Below are 24,777 nucleotides of genomic sequence, written 5' to 3'. Positions count from 1 at the left end.
AAAATAAAATTTTATGTTTAAGTACCCCACATGGGGCTTGAACTCACAACCCCGAGATCAAGAGTCCATGCCCTTCTGACTGAGCCGGCCAGGCGCCCCTGGGCTATTCCGTGATTAGCCTTGAAGCCTTCTGTCTTTTGCCTAGTAAGATCCTTATCCGTTGGAGGGGGGTGGCGGCAAAAGCTGGGAAGATGTGAACAGAACAAAACTAGTTACTCAGTTGGCTTCTTGCCTGGCCTTGTATGAGGTCCTGGAGGCCGTGCTTCTGAGATTTGTACTACCCTGGAATTTGGGGTGATCACAAAAGTGTTTAATGATGGTATCATATTCCAAAAAGGCTTTGTGAGGCAGGAGTCCTGAGTCACCTCGGAAAGGTGAGTGATGACTGTAAAATGCTGTCATTTGATCCAGAAGGTCAATATAGGCCAGAGGGAGCTGAGACTAGCGTGTCTGGGGCCACCGACGAGCGGGCGAATGGCAAACGAGTGCTCAGTAAACCCGTTAGGTTGTGAGATGCAGTCATTGTGAACACCCCAGAAACTGCGTTTCTCAACGGGGCCGAGGTTAGTGGTTCTCTTTCTTCTGCCCGGATCAGATCGTTATTGGGAACACATGGTATTTGCTTTTGGGCCCCATGGCCTGCAGGGGCACGCGTGGGTACACCGGAGTCTGTTCCGCGGCAAGAAAGCAGGGCGGTGGAGGGAGTCTTGATGAATGATGGTGCGTTGCAGGGGAGCCGGGGAGCGGGAGCAGCTGCAGGGTGGGGGTGAGGCCTGGAGAGCTCCCATCGCGTGCTCGCGTAGCTGTCCCAGGAAGCCAGGTCACACCGTGGCATCATCTGATGGCATCAAGACCACTCGCACCCCCAGAGAGGCCCCCCCGGGGACGGAGTTGGGGTGTTTGTACGGAGGAGCTCTGAGTCTCCTGTCGGACGGCAGAAGGGGGCCGGCACAGACCCGAGGCTTTGCTCTCCTTCCCTGGCCGTGCATTTCCTAGCTACGTCCTCGTGGCCACGCCTGGATCTTTTACTTCACACCTTTGTTTTCTTTGTCTTCAATCCCCTTTGCCTTCTTAACTCCCTGGTTAATTTTTGGTTAGGGTACAAGAGAGGATGAAAAGTCACCCCAGAGCCCTGCCTTTCCCCCTTGCTTGTTTTTCAGCCCTCGGTAACTGAGGGCACGTCTTGCGTGGTCTCTAGCCGACCACGGGCACGATTTGTGGTCATCCCCGAAATTCACCTGGGATGCTTGGAAAGGTTCTCTCTTAAAACCCTGCCAAGAGTGAAAATCTGCACATCGTGGTCTGTTTTTGAACCTCTAACCTTGTCCTCCTCCTCCTCTTCTCCTAGAGACAATTGTAGTTGACTCCTCCTGTTTACAATGGCCCAGAGAGCTGGACTCGAAGACCCGGAGAGGTACCTCTTTGTGGACAGGGCGGTCATCTACAACCCTGCCACCCAGGCTGACTGGACGGCTAAAAAGCTCGTGTGGATTCCGTCCGAGCGCCATGGCTTTGAGGCAGCGAGTATCAAGGAAGAGCGGGGAGATGAGGTTATGGTGGAGCTGGCCGAGAACGGGAAGAAGGCGATGGTCAACAAAGACGATATTCAGAAGATGAACCCGCCCAAGTTTTCCAAGGTGGAGGATATGGCAGAATTGACGTGCTTGAACGAAGCTTCTGTCTTACACAACCTGAAGGACCGCTACTATTCGGGACTGATCTATGTGAGTATGCCCCGCCGGTCCGCTCGGGAATTCGGAAAACTGACACGGAACTCGTGTAACTGACACGGACGGGCCGAGTCAGCGAGAGCGGGGAGCACCCACCCCGTTGGGTGCTCTGCCCCGCGTTGCCATTTGCGTTAGAGACCGATTGTCCCGTGCTTACCCGAGTCTTGCCCCGCCTTAACATCGTCACACGTAACTGTGCATGATCTGATCTGCAGTTGAGCGTATGAATGTGGCAGTTGGAGACCTGTTGGAGGGGTGCACGGGGACGTGATAGGATGGGGGGAGCGTGTGGCGGAAAGATCGGGGGCTGGGGTGAGAGTTGCACGAACAGTAGGATGCAGGTGGCACACGTGTGTCCAGGAGTGTGGCGTGGAGCCAGCGCCAGGGGTTCAGCCAGGAGCGCGAGTACGGGGGTCCCCGACGTGGGGAAGTGGGGAACGGGGACGCTGAGGTTTTTCAGAGGAAACCATTCAGAGCAGGATTGAGACTGGGTTGTCCCGTGGTTAGTGGTTGACACGCGTGTTGTTGTCACGGACGATGCCGCTGACCGTGTGGAAGAAATTATTGAATGTACCGGGGTGGGGGACGGGGTGGACGAGGGCGAGCGGAAAGACGCCAGCCAGGTGCCGGAAAGCTCTAGAACAACAAAATGGGTTTGAGGGGCTCTTAAACGCAGGTGCAGCGTTTTAAAGGAGGCGATCGAGAACTTTGACGTAGAATGAAAAGAAGCAGAGAGAAGAGGTGGCTTCGTACTGGTCTGCATTTGGAGAAGAGCGGGTGGGTTTTTATGAAGGGTGTGCAGCTGGGGCTCAGCCCTTCAGAACTTCTGCAGATCGGGCCAGTTTTCCCGTGGAAATTAGCATCGTTAGCGACTATTCCTGAACACCTGTGTTCTAGGTGCTGGGGAGGGTGTGGGGAACAGGACAGGCAGGTCCCCGCTTCCTGATATAAGGAAGGGAAGCCAGGCTGTGGGATCGAGTAAGTTGGGGAATGACCCACGAATGGGCCCACGAAGGGCTCTTCGAGAAGGTCGTGTTGGGGCCGGAATCGTTCTGCTAGGAGGGAGCTAGCCAGGGGAAGCTCTGAGAACTGAGTAGTTCTTCGTAACGTTTGCCAAAGTAGGCATGGTCAAGCCTCATGGCCTCTCATTTTTGTTTTTCCTCCGTGAGGTAAGACGCAACGGAGTAAGAGGCAGCAGGGTTGGGAAGGCAGCTTGAGAAGGGAAGAGGTCTGGGGAGGAGAAGCCGCGCTTAAGGACAGCCCAGGGGAGCAGCTTTGGGACCGGCTGAGACCACACCACAAGGTGTGTGGGGCACCGTGCCCAGCCCCGCCTGCGGAGTGAGGGAGCGCAATGCGTCCGATCGGGAGCTCACCGCTCAGATTGGGTGGGGGCTGAGTTTTGGGTGCTGCAAGGGGCTGGAAATGCGACTGCACCGGGGTTGGGGGACTGCAGTGTGGAAGGGAGCCAGGGCTCTTCCTGCCAGCCCGTTCCCCGTTGACTCCCCACTTTGGACCTTGTGGCTTCCTGCAAGGTGGAGAGAGAGGGGAAATACAAAAGGGAAGGCGGCTGTGGGCCAAAGAGAAGGAATCGATGAAAAGACACTTCCGTTCACTTGTGGCCATTCCTCCAGATGATTCAAAGACTTTGCAGGTGTCTTTTATTGAGTTTGATTTTTTTTTTTCCAGCTGAACTCAGGGACCCCAAATGATGTCTGAGTTTCTCTCCAAAGCATGCCCCCCCTTTACTCTTTACAGAAGGACAACCTGAGTTCTTCTGGAAGCATTAAGGTCCCGGCAGAGCTGGGAGTTTGGAGCAGTGGTGTGTGCAGTTAGTGGGGGTGGGAGAAGGGGTTCCCACCCGAGACTGGCATCGGAGCCCTTGACTTTAAAGAATCCTGGTAAGAAAGTGGGGCTGCAGGGAACCACGATCGCGAGGGATGTGACCTGGGCATTGGGACTCCCCAGTCATGCCAAATGGAACAGCAGAGGTGCGGTGATGTAGAGCCCATAGTAACTTGGGGGGACCTTTTGGACCCATTTCTAGAGATGAGCTCTAACGTGCGTTCACTTACGTAGCTTAGTTTGCTAACAGGTGTACTTTCGTTAGATCCTTATATTTTCTTTGGCTGGATTCTCGCTGGCCTCCCAACTTCTCAGGTCATGAATTTTCATCCTCTTTCCTAATGAAAGCATTTGAAAACTGTAAATGTCTCCTCTAATAACCATTTTAGCTCACCTCACACATTTGGATGCGTGGCGTTTTTATTACTCGGTCCTAAGTATTTTCTGTTTTCTGTTAGGATTTCTTCTTTAACCTGTGAGCCCTTTAAAAGGATACTCTAAAAATTTCTGAATGTGGGTTTTTAAAGTTATCTTATTACTGGTTTTTATTTTTTATTTTTTAAAGATTTTATTTATTTATTTCTGAGAGAGAGCAGAGGGAGAGGCAGAAGGACAAGCAGACTCCCCACTGAGTGTGGTGCCTGACTCGGGACTCGATCCCAGGACCCCGAGATCATGACCTGAGCCAAAACCAAGAATCAGACGCTCAACCAACTGAGGCACCCAGGCGCCCTTTGCTCCTGATTTTTAAATGAATTGCATTGCAGTCAAAGAACGTAGTTCACATAATATCATTCCTTGGTTTTGTTGAGGCTTTAATGCAGTCTGTCGTCTGATTTGATGAGCATTCTCTGTGTCTGGAAAGAGCATTAATTCTGTTATCGTTGGTTATGGGATTCCGTCTGTGGCCATCAGAGTTAAGCTCTTAAATTCTGTTTAGATCTTCCTCGCTAATTTTTCTCTGCTTGGTCTCTTAATTACGGAGAAGTGTCTTCAAATCCCCTGGTGTGTTTTATCAACTAAGTATGCATCCCCTAACCAATATAGTTTAGTTTTTTCTGTTTATGAACTTTTACAAGAGTGAGACTCATGGTGTATGGCTTTCGTGTCTTCCTTTTCACTCAGTGTTAAATTTTTAAGTTTCATGTCTATTGCTTTTCATTGGTATAATTCAGAAGTTCTCCTGGTGTGGCTTGTGGACCCGCAAGGCTTCCCTAAGACTCTTCCAGGGGGCCCGTGAGGGCACAACTGTTCTCCTGATGATTTGAAGACGTGATGTGCCCTTTCCACTGTTGGCGATGCAACTGATGGTAGAAATGTAATGATGGGGAGAAAGACCTTGAGAAAGCAGGAGAGATGATCGATTTTATTAAATGTCAATTCTGGAGTACACATCTTTTTAATACACTGTGTTAGGGGCGCCTGGGTGGCTCCGTCGGTTAAGCATCTGCCTTCCCCTCAGATCATGATTCCAGGGTCCTGAGATGGCGTCCCTCGTTGGGCTCCCTGGGCAGGGAGTCTGCTTGTCCCTCCCTCCCTGCCACCCCCTCTCTCCCGCCATGAACTTTCTCTCTCTCTAATAAATAAAAAAAAAATCTTAAAAAAAAATTAGGATTTAGGGAAGTTGTTTTATCACTGTGAACGTGACAGCTTGTCATCACTTGAAACCCTTGCCGATGAGATAGATGGTGATATTAATGACTGATTTTTTTTTTTTAATGTCAAATTGTAAAATGTCATCATTTGGAAGACTTGCCTAGGAACGCCTGGGTGGCTCAGTTGGTTTAGCATCTGTCTTTGACCTGGGTCATGATCCCAGGGTTCTGGGATCGAGCCCCACATTGGGCATCCTGCTCGGTCTCCCCACTCCCCCTGCTTGTGTTCCCTCTCTCCCCTGTCTCTCTCTGTCAAAAAAATAAATAAAATCTCAAAAAAAAAAAAAAAAAGAAAGAGGAAGACTTGTATAATTCATTGAGCCAATGGTTTTGTTTTTTAGATCTTTTTTAAAAATTTATTTACTTGACAGAGAGAGACACAATGAGAGAGGGAACACAAGCAGGGGGAGTGGGAGAAGCAGGCTCCCCACTGAGCAGGGAGCCCGACATGGGGCTCGATCCCAGGACCCTGGAATCATGACGTGAGCTGAAGGCAGACGCTTAAGGCCTGAGCCATCCAGGCGCCCTTGAGCCAGTGTTTTCCACATGATGTGTACATTGTTACAAAATCTCGGGGGATAAAAGAGTCTTTCCACAGGCAAGGTAAGCCAGTGGATTTTGATGTACGTAAATGGCATACAAGTTCATGGTTAGGATTTCAGACACCACCTTGCCTCAGATCTTGAACCAAGTCTCACTTCTGGGGTTTTGATGCAGCATCGAGGACGTAGCTCCACGATCGCGTGAAAAGGCAGTTAAACTGCACCTTCCTTTTCCAACTAAGTACCTTTGTAAGGCTAATTTTCTTCAGACACTTCAACCAAGACAACATAGCACAACAGATTGAATGTGAAGACATATGAAAATTGAGCTATTTTTGTGAAGCCCCGTAATAAAACAGATTGGCAAAAACATGAAACACCACCACCCTTCTCGCTCTGATTTCAGAAAACAGGGTTATTTTTCATGAGAAATGGTATTTGTGTTAACATGTATTGTTATTCTAAAATGAATAGATACACAATTGCAAAAACTTGGTAATACATATATAGTTACATAAAGCAGAAGGTTTTTGGGATCTTTGATTTCTAAGAGGGTCCAAGGGCCCTGAAATTAAAAAGGTTGAGTTATTTCGTTCCCCTTGTTAGAGCGTACTGTACCAAGCTTCTTGACCCACTTCTTGCGTTCAGCTCGTTTTGGGCATCTGTGCTTTCCAGTCCGGGGCTCGTCCCTGGGGCACACGGGCACGCCTTTCTGTGGGTGAGGAGGGGAAATCCTGCGTGCCGGGGTACACATCTGTCTAACTCACGCATTCAGCTTTTCTGGGTAAAGCCTGACGCAGTCAGATTCCAGCGGGAGACAGAAGGTCCTCGAACCGGGTGTCGTGAGAGCTCAACCAGGGGACGGTTTACCCACACGTGGGCAGAGTTCAGCGGACCGGTGTGGGCCTGGCCTGGCGGGGTCCTCGCCTGGCGATGGCCGGGCCCTTGCTACAACCTCCATCTGCAGGGACAAGATGGGCCCGAGTTCCTGCCTCAGCTGGGGGAGGGGAGCTGTGGGGGGAGGCCTTCCCCCTAAGAGCTGGGGCCTCCTGACCGCCCAGGCGGAGGGGCCTGGCCCGGCTGGAGGCGAAGGTCCTGACTTCACTCTCCTCCCGCACTTGGTCTGAGAGGGGAAACTGATGCTGCCTTTCTTGGGGTTAGCCCCGGTTCCACTTGGAGTTGGACTTGGATTCTCTGTAGCGGGAGAGGTGGGGACAAGATTCATCTTTCTCCCAGATGGCCGTCCAGGTGACCCAGTGCCATTTCCTGGTAGAGCCCTTTCTCCACGGCGTGTGTCCTGTGTTCCTAAGTTCACGCTCAGCCACGGTTCTCTGGTGCGTGCGTCTGTCTTCCGGCGGAGATCCCGCTGTCTCGGTCATGACAGCTTTCTGGTAAGTCCTGCTGTCCAGCGTGGCCTGCGCTCTCGTTTTGTAATTCTTTAGGGTCTTGCTGTAGTCGTCAAAAGCTTTGCGTTTGGATATTAGTCTTAGAACCCGCTTGTCAGTTTCTTGCCCACACCCGCCCTTGCTGGGATTTTGTTTGGGATTCTGTGGGTTCTGCGGGTCACTTGGGGAGAGATCCGAGATCCTTACGACATGTGATGTTCTGGTTCATGTGTACCCACTGACTTCGTTCTGAATTGTTCAGTGTTTGAATGGTTTTCTCTATAGAGGCCAGTACATCTTTTGTTAGATTTATTTTGGGGTATTTGGTTTTTTGGATGCTATTAAGTGGTGGTTTCAGCATTGTTTTTTTTTTTTCCTTTCTCATTTTTTACGATTTTATTTATTTGAGAGAGAGAGAGAGCGCGTGCGTGCACATGAGCGCGGGGGAGGGGTAGTGGGAGAAGCAGACTCCCCGCTGAGCAGGGATTCCCAATGTGGGGCTTGATCCCAAGACCCTGAGATCATGACCTGAGCCGAAGGCAGAGGCTTCACCAACGGAGCCGCCCAGGCGGCCCAGCATTGTCTCGTGATCGATGCCATTATGTAGAAATACTGTTGTCATGTTTCGGTTTTCAAAGATTTCATTTTTAAGTCATCTGTCTGCCCGACACAGGGCTCAGACTCAACCCCGAGATCAGCAGTCACTCGGTCCTCCGACGAGCCGACCGGGCGTACCCGGTTGTCATGCTTCTTACAAACAAAATCTTACCAAGATCACTTAATCGGTTATAACAGTTTAGCTGAAGATTCTTTTGGATTTTCTGTGAACACGCTTATGTTGTCTGCAGATAATGACAGTTTTCTGTTTCCCTTTCCAGTCCTGACACATTTTTTCCCCTTTATTGTGCGGTGTAGGACCCTCAGAGAAGTGGTGTGGTCACAGGCATCTTTGTATCTTTCCGGATCCCGGAGAGAAGGCTTCAGCATTTCCCCATTAAGAATGATGGTTGTTTCCATTTTGTTCTGTTTCTAGTCTTGATCAGATTAAGGGAGGTTTCCTTCTGTTCCTAGTTTTTAATCCTGAATGGGTGAACTTTTTTTAAATCCTGATTGGGTGTTAATTTATCAAATGTTTTTACAGTACCCAGTGAGATGATAGTGTGATTTTCTTTTTTTGTGTGGCCATTTTGTTATCGTAGTGAATTATGTATATTTTTGAGTATCTAAATGACCTGACAAGGACCAGATAGTCTCTTTATATACTACTAGAGTCCTTCTGCTTGCTAATATTTTGTTGAGGATTTTTTAAATAATTTTTTTGTAAAGATTTTTATTTATTTATTCGACAGACAGAGATCACAAGTAGGCAGAGAGACAGGCAGAGAGAGAGAGGGGAAAGCAGGCTCCCTGCTGTGCAGAGAGCCCGACTCGGGGCTCGATCCCAGGACCCTGGGATCATGACCTGAGCCAAAGGCAGAGGCTTTAACCCACTGAGCCACCCAGGTGCCCCATATTATTTCTTTTTAAATAACACTCTGGTTCTCTCTGTGGGCAGGTGTTTCTTGAATACATGTAGAACTCCGATCTTTAGTTTCTTGTGTCAGGCTTGACAATTTGGGAATTTCTCGGTTTCATCTAACTTTTCAAATTCACAGGCATAAAGTTGTTCGTCATCCTCATTTTCTGTAGGATTTGTAGTGATAATTCGCTTTCATTCTGGACCTGCGGGTGTATGTTGTAAGCTTTTAGCTGTATTCTGCAAGCATTAGTATGTTGTCTTGTCATGACCGTTCAGTCCAAAATAACAAAGGCGCCTTCATTGCACCTTGTGGGTTATTTAGAAGTAGACTGCTTAATTTCCAAATGTTAGTGATTTTCAGGTTTATTCTGTTATTTCTAATACCGTCCCCTGCCCCGGGTCGCAGACCATAGCCTGGCCGATTTCAAGCCTTTGGAGTTTGCTTGCCATCATATGGCCCACCACGTATGTGCGAGGGCTGAAGAGAGGTCAGTAGGGTCCCTCGTGCGTGGTGTCGCTCGGTCTTATATATGATCACCCTTTCCCACGGTTATCCGCTTGTCCTCTCTCGGGGACCGTCGCTTTTGCTGTATGCGTGTTGAAGCCATGTTATCACATGCAGATGTGGGATTTTTTTCTGTCTTTCTGGTGAATCCTCATGAAATGCTCTTTGTTTAACAGCGATGCCTCTCGGGGCACCCGGGTGGCTCGGTGCGTTAAGCATCTGCCTTCGGCTCAGGTCATGATACCAGGGTCCTGGGATCAAGCCCCACATCGGGCTCCCTGCTCAGCGGGAAGCCTGCTTCTCCCTCTGCCACCACCTGCTCGTGTTCTCCCTCTCGCTATCTCTCTCTGACAAATAAAATCTTAAAAAAAAACCCCAAAAACAGTGATGCTTCTCGCAAAGGATTAGCTTTTTTTTTCTCAGTGTTTGCTTGCTTTGTTGTTTTCCAAACTTTTGTGTTCCGATTTCCTGTGTCTAGCTCCGTGAGACGGTATGTCTCTTCTAAGCAGCCGGTCGTAGTTATTTTGGTGCCTGATCTGACAATATCAGCATTTTAATCAGAATATTTAGCTTGTGTACACGTACAGTAGTGACTGAGATGGACCGTCTGACTCCTGGCTTCCTCCCGCTCCAGCCAGTCCTGTGCCCTACCCCTGTCCTGATGAGGCCACCATCCTCGTTACTGTTGGGGCTTCTCGCCTCTCCCCCGGGATGTGTTTTGGCCCTTCTCTTCGTTGTTCCTCGGCGCCGCCCAGACACATCGTAGCCCCCCGTGGGGGCTGAGGGTCGGCCCTGAGCCCCCGGCCCGTGTGCTGCGGCTGCTCTCTGTGTCTTCACATACATTTCCTTCTCTCTCGCTCTTTTTCAGAGAGAAGGGAGGGAGGAGCAGGGTTGGGGGGAGAATCGCCAGGAGACTCCCCGCTGAGCGCGGAGCCCAAGGGGGGCTCGATCCCACAGCCCCGAGACCATGAGTCGCACGCCCTGCCACGGCGCCAGCGGGTTCAGCTCCGATGTGCTCGGGCCGAGTTTTCTTCTCTAGATGCGGCTTGGAGCTTGTTGCCTGTGGCTTGATGCCTTTGGTCAGTTTGGGAACATCCAGAGCCCTTGTGTCTTCGGAGATGGCTTCTGCCGCCGGCCCGCTGTCCTCGTCCTCGGACTCAGATGCTCCTGGGTCACCTTTTCACCGTGCCCCATGGAGCCTCCTGTATTTTAACCCAGTTTCCCCTCCCTGTGCTTCAGGCCCGGTATTTGCTTCGGATAAAACGTGGAGTAACTGATTCCTTCTCTGGCGGTGTCTAATCGGCCCTTAGATCCATCCGGTGAATTTCTAATTTGTTACTTTGTGTTGCAGTTTTCCTTTTTTTCAAGATTTTATTTATTTATTTGACAGACAGAGATCACAAGTAGGCGGAGAGGCAGGCAGAGAGAGAAAGGAGGAAGCAGGCTCCCTGCCTAGCAGAGAGCCCGATATAGGGCTCGATCCCAGGACCCTGAGATCATGACCTGAGCCGAAGGCAGAGGCTTTAACCCACTGAGCCACCGAGGCGCCCCTGTGTTGCAGTTTTCATCTGGTGTTTTCTTTTTATGATTTTTTTAAGGCTTTTTAGTTATTTATTTATTTTTACAGCTCCTCTTTTATGCTTTTTCTTTTAACGGTTCCCAGTTCTCCAGCAGAATTCTCGATCCGTTTTTCAGTCACCTGAACACATCCAAGATGATAACACAGGGCGACACAGACGGACTCACAGAGGACGCCAGGGTAGCCTGGGGTCATAGTCATCAGCGTCGCGTCCTCCGTCAGTTGCTGACCGGGACCGTGATTTTGCTGCTCTCGGTGACCCAAAGCCCGTTCTAGAGGTCTGCTCTGGGCCGGCAGTCGGGCGAAGGAGATGGGCACGGGGAGCCCGCCGGGGGTTGGCATCCCCCCTGGCTGGGCTTTGTGCTGTGTGAGGCTCGGTGTTCCTGGGACGCCCCTGACTCTCTCGGGGTGTAGCCGTGAGCAGCCCAGGGGGGCTGGGGGGAAAGCTGGGCTGTCCACCCTCCTCCTGGCCTTTGCGCGCTGCTTATCACTCCGCCCGGTCTCTTGCTTCCCTGCCACAGCGTTGGGGTTTGTAACTACCGTCTGCGGAAGATGGGAAGGATAATTCTGGATCGTCAAACACTCGGTCGCTGTCACATGGCCCTTCCTTCTCGTAAACGTGCAGCGTGGTTGGTTTGGTCTGTTTGTATCGAGGTCCGGGCGTGCTCACCTTATGGCAGTTAGGCCTTGTGTCTCCTGTAATCCGAACGTTGTCCCTGTCCTGGCGGTAGCCCTGTCCCTGCGTGCCATTCTCCCGGGGGTCTGGCCGCCAGTGGGGAGCATTGTCCACATGCATCATCTCATCGGAGCCCGCGCCCCCATGTTGGACGGCTCGATGGCTTCTGTCGGGGTGTGCGTCCACACCATCTTGCACACTTACAGGCGCACGCACGCACACACACACACGGGGCAGTTTCACATATGCTTGGGATGATCGCTCTTTTTACAGAATTTTGGCCTTTCTTCCCCCAAGGAAGCAACAACAATTCCTGTTTTAGTGAACTCTGCTTTGCTTTCTGTCTTCATCTGTCCTTGAAGTATTTTTGTCATTTCACCCTCGTGCCTCCTTTGTCTGTATTATGCACCTTCGTCCTACTTCTCATTACGAAGGGAGCTCCCGGGATAAACGTGCTGGGTCTGTCGCTGCATTTCCAGATGCCGTTCTGCTCCTTTCTTTCCCTGCTGTGGAGTTTTGGTTTTTTATCTCGGATCACTCCCCACAGTTTTTCCCGTATGCGCTTCTGTTCCGGTATGTGGAGTCCCTGCTCTAAGTCTGTTTCTGAAAATATTCTTTTAGTTTATTTTATTGGTGATTTCCGTAGGTAAATGTTTTCTCTGAAGCCTCTGGTTGATGATGTTTTCCTTTTATCAGGTTTTGGTTTGTTTTTTTCTTTTTTTTTTTTTTTTTTAGATTTTATTTATTTGACAGACAGAGATCACAAGTAGATAGAGAGACAGGCAGAGAGAGAGCGGGAAGCAGGCTCCCTGCTGAGCAGAGAGCGACATGGGGCTCGATCCCAGGACCCTGAGATCCTGAGCTGAGCTGAAGGCAGAGGCTTTAACCCACTGAGCCACCCAGGAGCCCCTTGTTTTTTTTTCTTAAACACACATGTGAATTTATGTGGGTGCAGTGTTTGCAAACGGTGTGGGTGACCTCTCTCCTTCTGGGTGGTGGCCTGATGTCCCCCCGAGAGCTCTGGCAGGGAGCGGCGTGTGTGAGGCCCCCAGTTCCACCCCACGTCCGCTCTGTGCCCCGGCCTTGACCTCCGCGCTCCCTTGTTTCCTGGTTCCGCATCCTTCGAACCTTGAAATAATGTGTACGCACATTCCTGTCTTAAACAGAGGCCTGGCACTCACAGGGTGGGGAGAACCTCCTGATACTGGACAGGAGACGGGCATTCCAGGCAGAGCGATCTGCGTACATAGAAGCCTGGAGGCGTAAAGCAGCATAGCGTGTTTGAAAAGTGGCAGGCTTTTTGTGCAGATGTGTTACTCTGTCTCCCCTGGGTCAGCTCAGCAGCAGCGGGAGCTGGGGTCTTAAAGCCTGTGCAGACTTCCCTCAGGCCATTGTGGTTCTTCGGAATGTTCTCAGGGCTTCGGCAGTCAGTGCATCCGGCTCTCCCTGCGTGTTCTCCTGCGCTCGCCTGCTGCAGCGAATCCCCTTTCAGCATCCCACCATCTCAGTATGCTCCAAGGGGGTTCATTATCTTCCCCACGCATCGGATCATTCTTCCCATCCATCAGTAACATATTCAGCCTCTCAAGCTTGAAAACGTGGGGCTGCCGTTAGCTTGCGTCTTCCGTGGCTTTTATACTCAGAGCTTCTGAGTGCCTTTGAGCCTCCCTCCCACCTCTGTGTTCTCGGGACCCACCGCTTCCCTCTCACGTGGACCCGGTCCCTGTGCTGGGACTGGTGCAGTAGTCTCCACTCGCCACTCCTCACCTCTTGCCCTTTGGTGTCTTTTCCATGGAGCTGCCCGATCTCCACTTTACAAACATGCTTCTTCCCTGCATCTCCCCTGAACCTCTGCTAGCGGATCCCCTGTGCAGGACACACTCTACATTGTTGAGTCAGCCTTTCTAAGCTCCCGCCGCCGTGCACATTCCATGATACAAACTACTTTCAGCGACGCTGAGCTTCTCGCTCTGCCTTGGCTATATCCTGCCACCCAGTTTTATGTTTTAATAGGAATTTCTTTATCCTTTCTTTTGACTTTTAAATAGTCTTTGAAAGAACATCAGAGACCATCAATGCCTGAATTTCATAACTCGTTTTACAGTTTCTGACGAGATGGCCCTGACTTTCAGGGTCTGGGGCTGGTTGTGTGTTCTGTTCCGGAGTTTCGGTCCTGTTTATAATCCTGTTCACCTTTCTCCTCTTCTTTTCGTACCACTTTCTTTTTTGTGCCTTATTTTCTGTGTTTGTTGAGTGCATATGTCTTTGTACCTAGAGCGTGTATTTCTTGAAGATATGTAATGTCTCCTGCATGTGTTCAGGCCCTGAATGAGGTCTGATTGGAATGTCAGGGTCTCAGAAACACATTTTAATAATCTATCACCCTCCTGCCATGTGCCTTGGGGAAGATAAGGGGACACAGTATGGCCCCATTATCAGTTCTATGGGAACCGGTACTGGAGCCAACTCTCAGATAGGTGAAGGCAGCTCTTGAAGCTGTAAGGTTGACTATTGTACTGCATGGAAACATTTTTTACTCCCCCTGCTTGGCAGGCACAGGGTATGGATGGTGATTTAACCTTGTTTTTAGATGACGGACTCATATTTGTGAGACTGAGTCATCTTTGTAATCCTAGACCTCAGAAGAACGCCCCCCACGTGGGAGACACATATGTTGGAATGATTTCTGATTTAAGTGTCGTTAAGACCTGCTACCGCACCACCCGTGCTGCGAGATGTTAGACCGAACTTCCACATTTTGACTTTCTTGGGGGTTTACTGTTTGTGTGTTTGTTTGGTTTGTGGTTTTTTCTTTTTGGCCAGTCTGTAATTTACCTCTTTTTTTTTTTTTTTTAAAGATTTATTTATTTATTTGACACAGAGAGAGAGAGAGAGCACAAGCAGGGGGAGAGGCACAGGGAGAAGGAGAAGCAGGGAGCCCGATGTGGGACTCAATCCTGGGACCCTGGGATCCTGACCTGAGCCAAAGGCGGATGCTTAACTGACCAAGCCACCCAGGCGTCCCTGTAATTTACCTCTTATAAAAATGAAATGTAGGGCGCCTGGGTGGCTCAGTGGGTTAAGCCTCTGCCTTCAGCTCAGGTCATGATCTCAGGGTCCTGGGATTGAGCCCCACATTGGGCTTTCTGCTCAGCAGGGAGCCTGCTCCCCCCCACCCCCGCCTGCCTCTCCCCCTACTTGTGATCTCTCTCTCTCTGTCAAATAAATAAATAAATAAAACCTTTTTAAAAAAAAGTGAAATGCAGACTGTGTAGCTTCGTGACAGCCTGTGATCTCATTTCTGAACGGAACAGCGAGGTCCATAGAAAAATTCATTGAGGTAGATCGTTGTGGCTTGTCTACTTGTCTGTATACAAGGTAAACGTGATAAAATGTGAAATCGAGATTGCCTGGCCTTAGTTTCCTCACCCTTACGGAGACCCCTGTGTTTCTTGCCTCCCATTGCCTTTCTGCCTACAGTGGCACAGGGAGGCTGGCCAGGGGCAGGTGCCATGGTGGGGAGGCCCGGAGCCGGCCAGGGTTCTCAGGGGACCTGAGCTGCCTGGACGAGACAGAGCCGGGGTCTGAAGCCCCGATGGTCAGTGAGGGATGGGCAGACACTACCCTGGTCTCAGGCTCAGCGTCAGCTCAGAAGTGAGGCAAGCGCCCTGCTTCCGGTGAATGGGGGAGGACAGAGCCTTTCTCCTTTTGTCCTCTCTCTGCTCCCCACCCCCCCGCCCCCCCGTGGGAGACGTGATCCATGACCCAGCCTCTGGTTGTGACGCTAGGGAGGCCGCGGAGGAGCAGCTCGGATGTGGTTCTGACCACTTACCTTCTTCGGGCCGGCCTGCGTTCCCCTGTCCGAGCGTTCAGAGTCCGGTGGTCTCTCGAGAGCCTTCTGGTGGCGGCTGCCCAGGGTTCCCGCCTGTGTGAGCACAGCTGTTGTCCCTGCGGAAGTGGGCGCTGGCGCTGGACCCCATCAGTCCCCAGTGTCTGGAGACGTGGTCCCCCAGCTCCCCTTGAGTAGAAGGCCTGCGTCACGGGGCCACAGGCTGCCCTTTCCCAGATGCCTCGGGCCCTCCTGCCGCCACCCCAGGGCGGCGGGGGGGGGGGGGGACAGTTGGGCGCGCTCTTCTCAGAAATCGTTCTTAAGGAACTTAAACCTCCAAATCAAAAGTGCGCTCATCCTGAAGAATGGTTATCGTGCTGATCAGGAAAGGTTTGTGTGCTCTGGACTAGCGGCTCGGAAAAACCGGGGACCCACAAGTTCCTGGCCGGCTCAGTGGGTGGAGCACATGACTCTTGATCGCGGGGTTGTGAGTTCGAGCCCCACGCTGGCTGCGGGGAGGACTTAAAAGCAAAACCTAAAAAAAAAAAATAACAATTGAGGCTCTCCCCAAAGAGCGTCCGTGTGGGTTATGTTCATCAGTACTCACTGTATTCGAAATGTTAGCCAAGTTAAAACGTATTTACAAATTCACTTAAAAATAGTAAACCATAGCTTTCTTTAAATAAATGCATTTCAGACAAACGCATGACAAAGGTCACATAAGTAATTTATCTTTCATGAAAAAAAATATATTTTCCGAAGCAAAAAATTTGGAGAAGTTTTCACATTTTTGCAAATCTCTCTACTAACCACCTTTTCAGATCATCGAAGGCACCTGCTCCAGGCGCTGTGTGGTTTCTGGCCGTCTGATCTGTTCAGGGTTTTGGGGTTTTCTTTTTTAACACTATTTTATGTTTCTTCTAGACTTACTCTGGACTCTTCTGCGTAGTCATAAATCCTTACAAGAATCTTCCCATCTACTCTGAGAACATTATTGAGATGTACCGAGGGAAGAAACGCCACGAGATGCCGCCACACATCTATGCAATCTCGGAATCCGCTTACAGGTGCATGCTTCAAGGTAAGTGGGAGCGTCCGGGTCCCAGATGCGCAGTTTCCGAAGGGCAGGTCGGTGTTTCCGTGTGTGTGTCCCATCTGTTCTCCAAAGGGCTTTCAGCTTAAAAAAATAATAATAAATAAAAATGTAACAGATGTTTATTGTAGAAGAATTTTGAATTCTTAAGATTGGAACGGGCAGTGGGGTCATTTTCTGGAGGAAGTTAGGATTGCCGTCATAACTACGCCATGTTCGTCTTTTCACGAAGAAGCATCTAGTTTTGGGGTATATGTTTGCTCTCCAACCAGCGCAAGCCAGTGTGATTAGAGCTCTCTTGCACTAGGAATTAGAACCCACGGGAAGAGCCACGGGAGGAATAACAGAAAAGGTAGAGGCTGCGTTGGGGAAAGAAGGGTCATAAAGTATTTCTGTCTTAAAACAGCGAGACTTAGAAAGCACAGGGTAAGTCGGTTGTTCTCGACTGTTCCCCTTTGGATTTAGGATAAAATGTGCATGAGAAGAGTCATTCGTTTGCGTCACGACTTTAGACACGATGTTTACAGGGGGACATTTTCTGGAAGCCAGAACATAGCAGTTTCGAACACATTTCATGTTATCGCTCGAAAAGACGGCATTAAACGTGGGCCTTCCTGGTGTCGTGAGTTCTCCTGTAGTAATGCTCCCTCTCCTTTCATCTGTTCAAAAAGAAACTTAATAAAGTATGATAAGGCCTATTGGTTCTTTTTTCTTTTTTTTTTTTTTAAGATTTTTTTATTTATTCTTTTGAGAGAGATTGAGAGAGTGGGGTGAGGGGTGCAGGCAGAATCAGGCTCCCCGCTGAGTGGGGAGCCCGACATGGGGCTCGATCCCAGGACCCCGGGATCGTGACCTGAGCCGAAGGCAGACGCTTCATCGACTGACCCACCCAGGCATCCCACATCTGTCGGTTCTTACAAAATAGTTGGGTCATCTTCGGGAACGGGATATGTTGCTTCTGCATGTCACCGTCTTGCAGGTCACGGAGGCTGGGTCTGAATTTGAAGGGCAGCGTGAGGGCGTTCACCAAGTGCACTGCCCATCCCCCACTGCTTGTTTGGCTCAGTTGTGCATGAGACCAGACCCCTGGCAACTGGGAAATACTTCAAACCTAGGAGAGCATCATCGATGGGTGAGGACAGGGGACTATCCAGAATCCGCTCAGGCTGAAAAAAGATGACGTTTAATGCCCTTTCTTAGCTTCAGGGCCAGAGAGTCCTGAGAAAGGCCCACAGCCGTGGGGAGTTGCTGATCGTGGAGAGAGGACGGTCAGCTGCTTTGCTCTCGGCTCTGTGTCTGCGTGCAGAAGCCTTATATACGCAGAAAAGCACTTGTAGGAATGAGCAGCCTTGGCCTTACAGGGGAGAAGAAACTGGAGAAAGTATATTCCTTCTCTCACTGAATCCCTATTTCCCCATTGAAACGAGTCCATCCTCCCGGTCGGGATAGTTGACCCTCCCTGGTCCCTGAAGTGTTTATCGGGAAGGGGAGTTTCCAGAAGGCGGTGGGGGGCGGGGAGGGGGTCATGCGACAATTCTAACTTCTCGAAAGACCAGGAAGTTTCAGGCTGTTGAGCTTCTCATACCCGCCAGGGAAGGTTCTAGAATCTATTGCGAACAGCCTAAGAACAACACGGAAATATGCCCCACATTCCTTTAGCTCAGCGGGAAGGGAAATTACAGGGGACAGCATTGAGAGAGAATCAGGACGTCCCCATGCCATTCCACGGTCTTTCGTGACATCCTCGTGTCTGTTTTGGAAAGGGTGCCCGGAGGTGCCGGTTGGTGATGGACGCCGTCTAGTTTGTCAGGGTGTCCGCTGGCGGGGATCCCGTTGGGACATTTTTATCCGTATACTTGACACAGGACGCCTGCCCGTAAAATGTGTAGATAACGTGGATCTTCAGTGCAGTAAATACAGTTGATGAAAAGAAACAGAATTCTTCAAGTGATCTTGACAGGTTGAATGGGAAAATTGAATCTGACCAAATAGTTAACAGGGATTAAATGTTAACGTCCCATTACTGGGTTGCCCGACCAGCCACGTGCCGACGGAGCAAGGAGAGTGTAGCTTACCAGCATAGCACATGATCCCTGATACCATCATCAATGCCAGAATGAGCATTTACTGAATGTTACTGTGTGCCGGGCCCTGGGCTAAATGTTTTATGTGTCTGTGATGTAATCTACAACAACCACCGTATAAAGTCAAAAGAATTGGCTGTCCCTACTTTACTGAGGCACAAAGAAGTTAAAAACTTGACCCAAGAAAATGTAGGTAGTAAAAGTTATGAACGAGGATTCAAAACCAAGGCCGTGTGACATATTCTTTTCCACCATAATAAAATTCCATATGAAAATTAAAAAGAGGCACCTGGGTGGCTCAGTGGGTTAAGCGTCTGCCTTCAGCTCAGGTCACGATCTCAGGGTCCTGGGATCGAGTTCCGTGTCGGGCTCCCTGCTTAGTGGGGAATCTCCTTCTCTCTCTCCTTATGTCCCTCCCCCTGCTTTTGCACATTCACGATCTCTCTCTCTCAGATAAATAAATAAAATCTTCAAAAAAAAAAAAAAGAATTAGTTGATAGCTTTGATTACATAATAATTGAAAAGTGTGACACAAAATACAAACCAAAAACCCCCTTCTAAACAATTCCATCACATTCCACTCTGTAGGTCGGGGCTACGGGCTGATGTCCTACCTAACACAGTTGGGTTGGGACACACGCTACGTTCGTCAAAGTATGGCTCACAGTACCTACCAAAGCTGCTCACGTAGGTTTCCGGTTACCAACGTGAGCAAAGCCGCTAACCAGGGGAGGATTCAGAGCACAGGGTCCCACCAATCAGAGTTTGCTGCTTTAATGCACAAAAACAGAAGAGAGCTTACCTTTTTCCCTAAGTTTGGATTCTCAGGGATTTCGTATTAATAAAATGCAGAGTGTGTCTGGCACATAGTAGGTGCTCAAGAAACAGTCATCGAATGAATGAATGAAAGTAGCGTTCTCGGACACAAAGTTAATGGCAGAAATCACAAACTTTGTTCTCATTAGATTTATACCTACGTAAAATACATACCTTAATGTAAGTAGGCGTTGCATGTTTTTTAGGACTAAGTGGAACTTTAAATTTAAAAATTTCCAGTTGCACACTTTTGATACATAGAAATATTTCTAAGTACATGTATTGGCTTTGTATCTTACAACCTGGCAAAACTCACTTATTCTGGAAGGTTTTCTTGGTCGAGTGTTTGGGATTTTCCATGGAGGCATCATCGTGTCCTCTACCAACAGAGACATCACCATGTCCTTCCCATCTTACGCTTTGGATTTTTTTCTGGCCTCGTGCTGTTGAATAGACGTGGGGACAGCAGACATCCTGGGCTCGTTCCTGGTCTCGGGGACGGCATTCCGTTTTCCGCCTTTAAGGAGGGTGTCGCTGCTCTTAACCGGATTCGTGAAAGTCTCTTGTATTCCTAGTTTGCTCAGGCGTTTTAAAATCTTGAATGGATGTTGAGTTTTGTCCAATGCTTTTCTCCGTCTGTTTGGATGACTAGGTGACATTCTTTAGCCTGTGGATACAGTGAGTAAGCGTGCCTTTGGACACTGAACTAACCTTGCCTTGTGGGACAAATGCCACCCGTTAGTCCTGTGTCCCCCCTCTGTATACTGCTGGAATGGATCTGCTAGCACGTTAAGAATTCTTGTGTCCTTGCCGATGACAGATACTTGCCATTTTTGTGTATTATCGTGTCTCTGTAGTCACAGTGTCAGAGTGAGGCTTATCTCTGAGAATGGGTTGGGAGCTACTCCTTCCTCTTCAGTTTTCTGAAAAGTTTGATAAAGATTTTTTCCTTAAATGTTGTGTTGAATTCACCGGTGAAGTATGTTTTCTTTGTGGGAAGGTTTTTAATTACACATCCTGTTGTTTTTTTAACTGAGGTATCGTGGACATTTTATGAGTTCCACAGATTAAATTTCTTTAATAGATACGGGGCCAATCAGGTTATTTCTTCTGGAATGAGCCTTAGCAGTTTTCGTCTTTTAAAAAAGTTGTCCCTTTCATCCTGGTAGTCAGGCCGGGATTTGGGGTAGTTATTCTCAGATATTGGTAATTTGTGTCTTTTTCCTGATCAGTTTACCTAGAAGTTTATCAACTGTATGATTTTTCTCTAAGACCCAGAATTTGGTTCCTTTTTTTTTTTTTTCCTCTTTCCTGCTCCCCATTTCATTGATTTCTGTTCTTTCTCATTTCCTGGCTTCTATTTCATTTGAATTCCATTTGCTCGTTTCTGGTTTTTTAAGGTAGGAGCTGAGGTCATTGATTTGAAACCGTTTCCGCTGTTGACATAGGATTTAACTCGGCGTGGGTTTATCGAGGACCTGCGTGTGGGATTCTGGGGTTGCTTTGGAAAACACTAACTAGGAGAAGAGTCTGTAATCTTCAGCAGGCTAGTTGCATTTTTGAAAGTGAAATTGTTTCCCGTATATACCAGGGGGAGGCTTTGTTTCCATTTACAGGTTTTTAGAGGTCAGGGTCATTGTGCATTATTATAGTGCTTTCGTTGGCCCTTGAAGGATAACGAGGATTCATGATGCAGAAGGGAGGGATGGTGGGATCACAGTCGGAGAGAATCTTGGAGGTGATCAAGCCCATACCCTTATTGCACAGCTAGGGAAACTGAGGCCTGAAGCCATACAAGACCAGACAGACAAACACAGAGGGTCGATACATGTGGCCAGCAGCGTTGTTCTGGTTTTTGTTGGGCCGGGGGTGGGTGAGGAGCACGGGGAGTGAAGGCTGCTGCAGAATGGAAAGGTGGGCTGTGGCTGTGCAGGCCTCCGGCTTCAGTGATGAGTATGTGCAGAGGCAGGAAGAAAGCCGTCTGAACCCATTAGGAGGCAATTGAATTTTGGTTAATTTGTATGCATTTTGATGGTTTTAGTATGAGAACGAGTTTACAAAAGCCGTAAAAAACGTGGCGTCGTGGAGTTCTATGGAAGTTGTACAGGCAGACCCGGAGAATGTAGGGGGCTCGGGGCTCATGCTCGCAGTGAATAAGCAAGGACCTGATAAAATCCTAGTATCTTAGGTCAAGGCGCTGATGCCAGCAGGTGTCGGTGCCACGTTTAGAGATGCAAGGTGAGTTTGTAGCAGAGGGGGACCAGCACCCAGGGGCCCAGTGCCCTGCGCTCAGTCACCCTAACCAAGGCTAACTGTCACTGTGGGAGTAAGGACAGAGGACAGCCTGACCTCGGGCAGCTCGTTCTAGGGGGCAGGCAGTCGGTGGTATCATCTAACTCCAGAACAGGGTTAAAAGAAGGACGCATTGAGGTCCCAGAGGGAGAAGGTCTGGGAAGCTTCCCCAGTGCTCGCCCCTGGCAGCCTCGGGGCGTGGGCGGACTCCCCGACCGGCTCCAGGAACATTTCTCACCTGTTCAGCACACAGGCAGGCTCGGAAGTGATTGGAGGTCCCACGTCCCACACTGCGGCTTCGTCCGTGGGCTGGACGTGGGCTTGAATTTCACCTTTTCCTCTGAAAAACCGAGCTGAAGACTCAAATCACGCCTCACTTTAAAATTACGTTCGATCCCCCGCCCCGTGGCATGTTCTTTTGTCATTTGGGGGACGAATGCCGCTTGGGCTGGAGACGGCGGTTAGACTCACCAGTGTTTGTCCCCCTCCACCTTCTCCACTTAGTGTGTGATGATTTTTTTTTTTTTCCCTCCTTTAAGGTCAAGTTAAATCCAGTTCCTCTCCGGTGGTGGGTGTTCTGGAAGCCGTTCTGAAAGGCAGTGGTTTGCAAACCCAACCCTGCATCAGAATCACCTGGGGATCCTCTTTATAGAGGGCGAGGGCGGGTCAGTCCCTGCTGGCCTGAAACTGATTCAGTGAGGGAGGGGCGGGGGTCTCCTGTTGACAGGACTTCTCAGGTGAAACCGGTAACGGAGCCGGGCTTGAGCATCAGGGTTGAGGAGGGTATAAAGCCCCCGAAGCTGGGGCTGCTGTTTACCCCCCGAGCACCTGGCATTCCCACGCGCCAACCAGAGTGGCTTCAGGGCTCTGGAAGGGGCGGGGAAGCCTTACGGGAGAGACGCAGAGTCCCCAACGCGATGTGGGCCACGACTGCAACTTTGTTATATCAGGTCTTTAAAAAAACCAGGCAAATGGTCACTTTGCTTTTCTGTGTTCTTTTTTGTTTTCTAGATCGCGAAGACCAGTCAATTCTTTGCACGTAAGTAAATATTGAATGTTCAGACTCGTTTGTGATTCTGTTGGAAACTAAAGCAATTGTTTCTTGGTGGTTTGTTTTTTGTTTTTTTGGGTTTTTTTTTTGTTTTTTTTTTGGCCTGGGGGAGGGGGAGGGTAGAGCAGTAATTTTAAGAATTTGATGTAAACCTTGCAGTGACCATTTTAAGACTGAGATGGTATAGGTTGCTTAAATCCGGGGTCGCTGTTTGGTGGTCACACCGGGCGTCTCCCACCTTTTGCAGTGTTTATCTGGGAAACTTAACGTCTCTAGTTTCTGCGTGCACCTGGTGGGCTCCTGGACATGTCGGCAGCGTGTCCTTGTTACCCACGGTCATGTGCCTTGTGTGCTGGATGCTCGAGCGCCGGGAGTGAATGAAGCCGTATCCACGGCAGGATGCCATTAGATTGGCTTAGAAAAGGATCGTTAGTTAGAAAGACCAGCCTGGCTTCAGTGTGGGTGGGAAAGGCTTCGGAAGACTGATCAGGAGGCTGTCGGTCGGTGCGGGCAGAAGCTGGAGGTGTGACTGTGCCACGTGTGCAGGGCAGTCACTGGAGGGGCTGGAGTGTCTGCCTGGCGGCCTGTAGGGCAAGTACAGGCGCTGAGTGGAGGCAGCGGGTGTAGGGGAGGACCTGGCTGTGGTGCGCGCGGCTTCTTTCACCCCAGTCGGTCATGGCACTACCCGCCTGGATGTGGAGCTCAGGAGAGGGCTGCCCCAGGTGCAGGCCTGTGAGAGGGGCTCCCTCCAGAGGAGGGGAGAGAGAAGGCCGAGTGTGGAGCCCCGAGGAAAGGCAGGAGTCAGGCAGAGGTCAAGGAGGCTGAGGAGGCAGGAGGGTGTGTGTCGGTGGCTACGGCCAGCACAGAAGCCTGGAGACAGGGCGAGCCCCCCAGAGACAGGGGCCCTGGGTATGTCTGTCCAGCACCAGGGGCTGAGATGAAGGCAGAGGCCAGATTATACTCGAGAAAGGATGGGAGAGTGGAAAAGTTAAAATCCCAAACCGCAGGTGTAGGCCTGCTGCTCTCGAACAGTGGGAGAGAGAGAGAGAGAGAGTGAAGGGCAGTGGTTGGAGACTGACCGAATCTTGCTGTCCCTGGTCGGGTGTTTACCGTGGGCGAGTTTGAATGAGGGGCTGGAACTTTCTGGTCTCTAACTTCTCTTTTCCCTGATGTCGCAGCTCCAGTATCTGATATAAGCCGGGGGAGGAGAGGTGGAGGTAGCGGGCACGGGTCTGCTTGTTGTGCACGTTTTCTCCTAGCCTTGTTCGGCCTCTGGGGTTGTGCAAGTGAGCTTTTCCTGAACGGCCAACCAGCCTGGCACATCATGGCTTAAAATACTTCTCCCGGCGACCGGGTCGTCTCAGCTGGTGTTTCCACCGCTGGGGCTGCTCCTGGCTCCGCTGCGGGTTCTGGAGGGGGCACAGACTGCTCGCTGTGGGGGGTGGGGAGGTTTGCCTTTACCTCCGCGTATCTTCGTGCCCTGCAGCCGGCGGTGCCAGGCTCTGTACCCCGGGGGCAAGGTTGCAGGAGCAGCGAGACGGTGAGCCCCGGTGCGTGAGCCTCGTTCGAGTTCCTGCGCCTGTGACCTTTGCGGTCTTCCCAGCCCCAAGCGAGACGCGTGGCCAAGGTGGGGGGAGCGGATAGAGCGAGAGTGGAGACGGTTGGGCCATCGCCGTGGTCCATCCTCCGCCGGAGGGTGGCGGAGCGGAACCGGATCCCGTCCATCAAAAGGTGGAGCCGTTGCAGCAAGTGGCGGACAGCGGAGCAAGGGGACGGAGAACGTGGGGCGGAGAAGCTGTCCCGCGCGGTACGGGCAGGGGGGAGCGCACTGTTGGGAGGGAGGAGACGGGTCGGGACAGCGTAGGGGTCTCGACGGAGTAGAACCGACGGTGCTGGGGATGGTGGAGACAGAGCAGGAAGAGTGGGGGTGGGGGGACTCACTGGGATTGCGGCGCCGAGGGCCGGGGTCTGGGATGTGTCCCTCACCTGCGGGGAGGAGCGGCGCATGCGCACGTGCACACACGCGCACAGACACACGAGTGCGGGAGCATCAGCCCTTCGTAAGGCTAAAGGATTTCACCTTGAGGAACGTTCTTCGTTCCAAGATCATATCCTTTCCACTCTTTTGGAATAAAATGTGCTTAATTTTTGGAAACAAGAGGAGAGGTTTTGTTCCTAA

General features: G+C 50.4%; 1 protein-coding gene across 1 annotated transcript in view; it reads left to right on the top strand.

The window, feature by feature from the left end:
• Positions 1-24,777, top strand: part of MYH10 (myosin heavy chain 10) — a 120,156-nt gene that overhangs the window by 5,142 nt on the left and 90,237 nt on the right. Inside the window, exons 2-4 of the mRNA XM_080827327.1 lie at positions 1,349-1,724; positions 16,187-16,343; positions 22,559-22,586. Coding sequence (XP_080683453.1) covers positions 1,380-1,724; positions 16,187-16,343; positions 22,559-22,586 — 530 coding nt within the window. The 5' untranslated portion in view covers positions 1,349-1,379. The remainder of the gene's footprint in view (positions 1-1,348; positions 1,725-16,186; positions 16,344-22,558; positions 22,587-24,777) is intronic.

This window comes from Martes martes, assembly GCF_963455335.1.
Source record: "Martes martes genome assembly, chromosome: 16".
Taxonomy (NCBI): domain Eukaryota; kingdom Metazoa; phylum Chordata; class Mammalia; order Carnivora; family Mustelidae; genus Martes; species Martes martes.
This window is presented reverse-complemented; position numbering and strand designations above follow the sequence as displayed.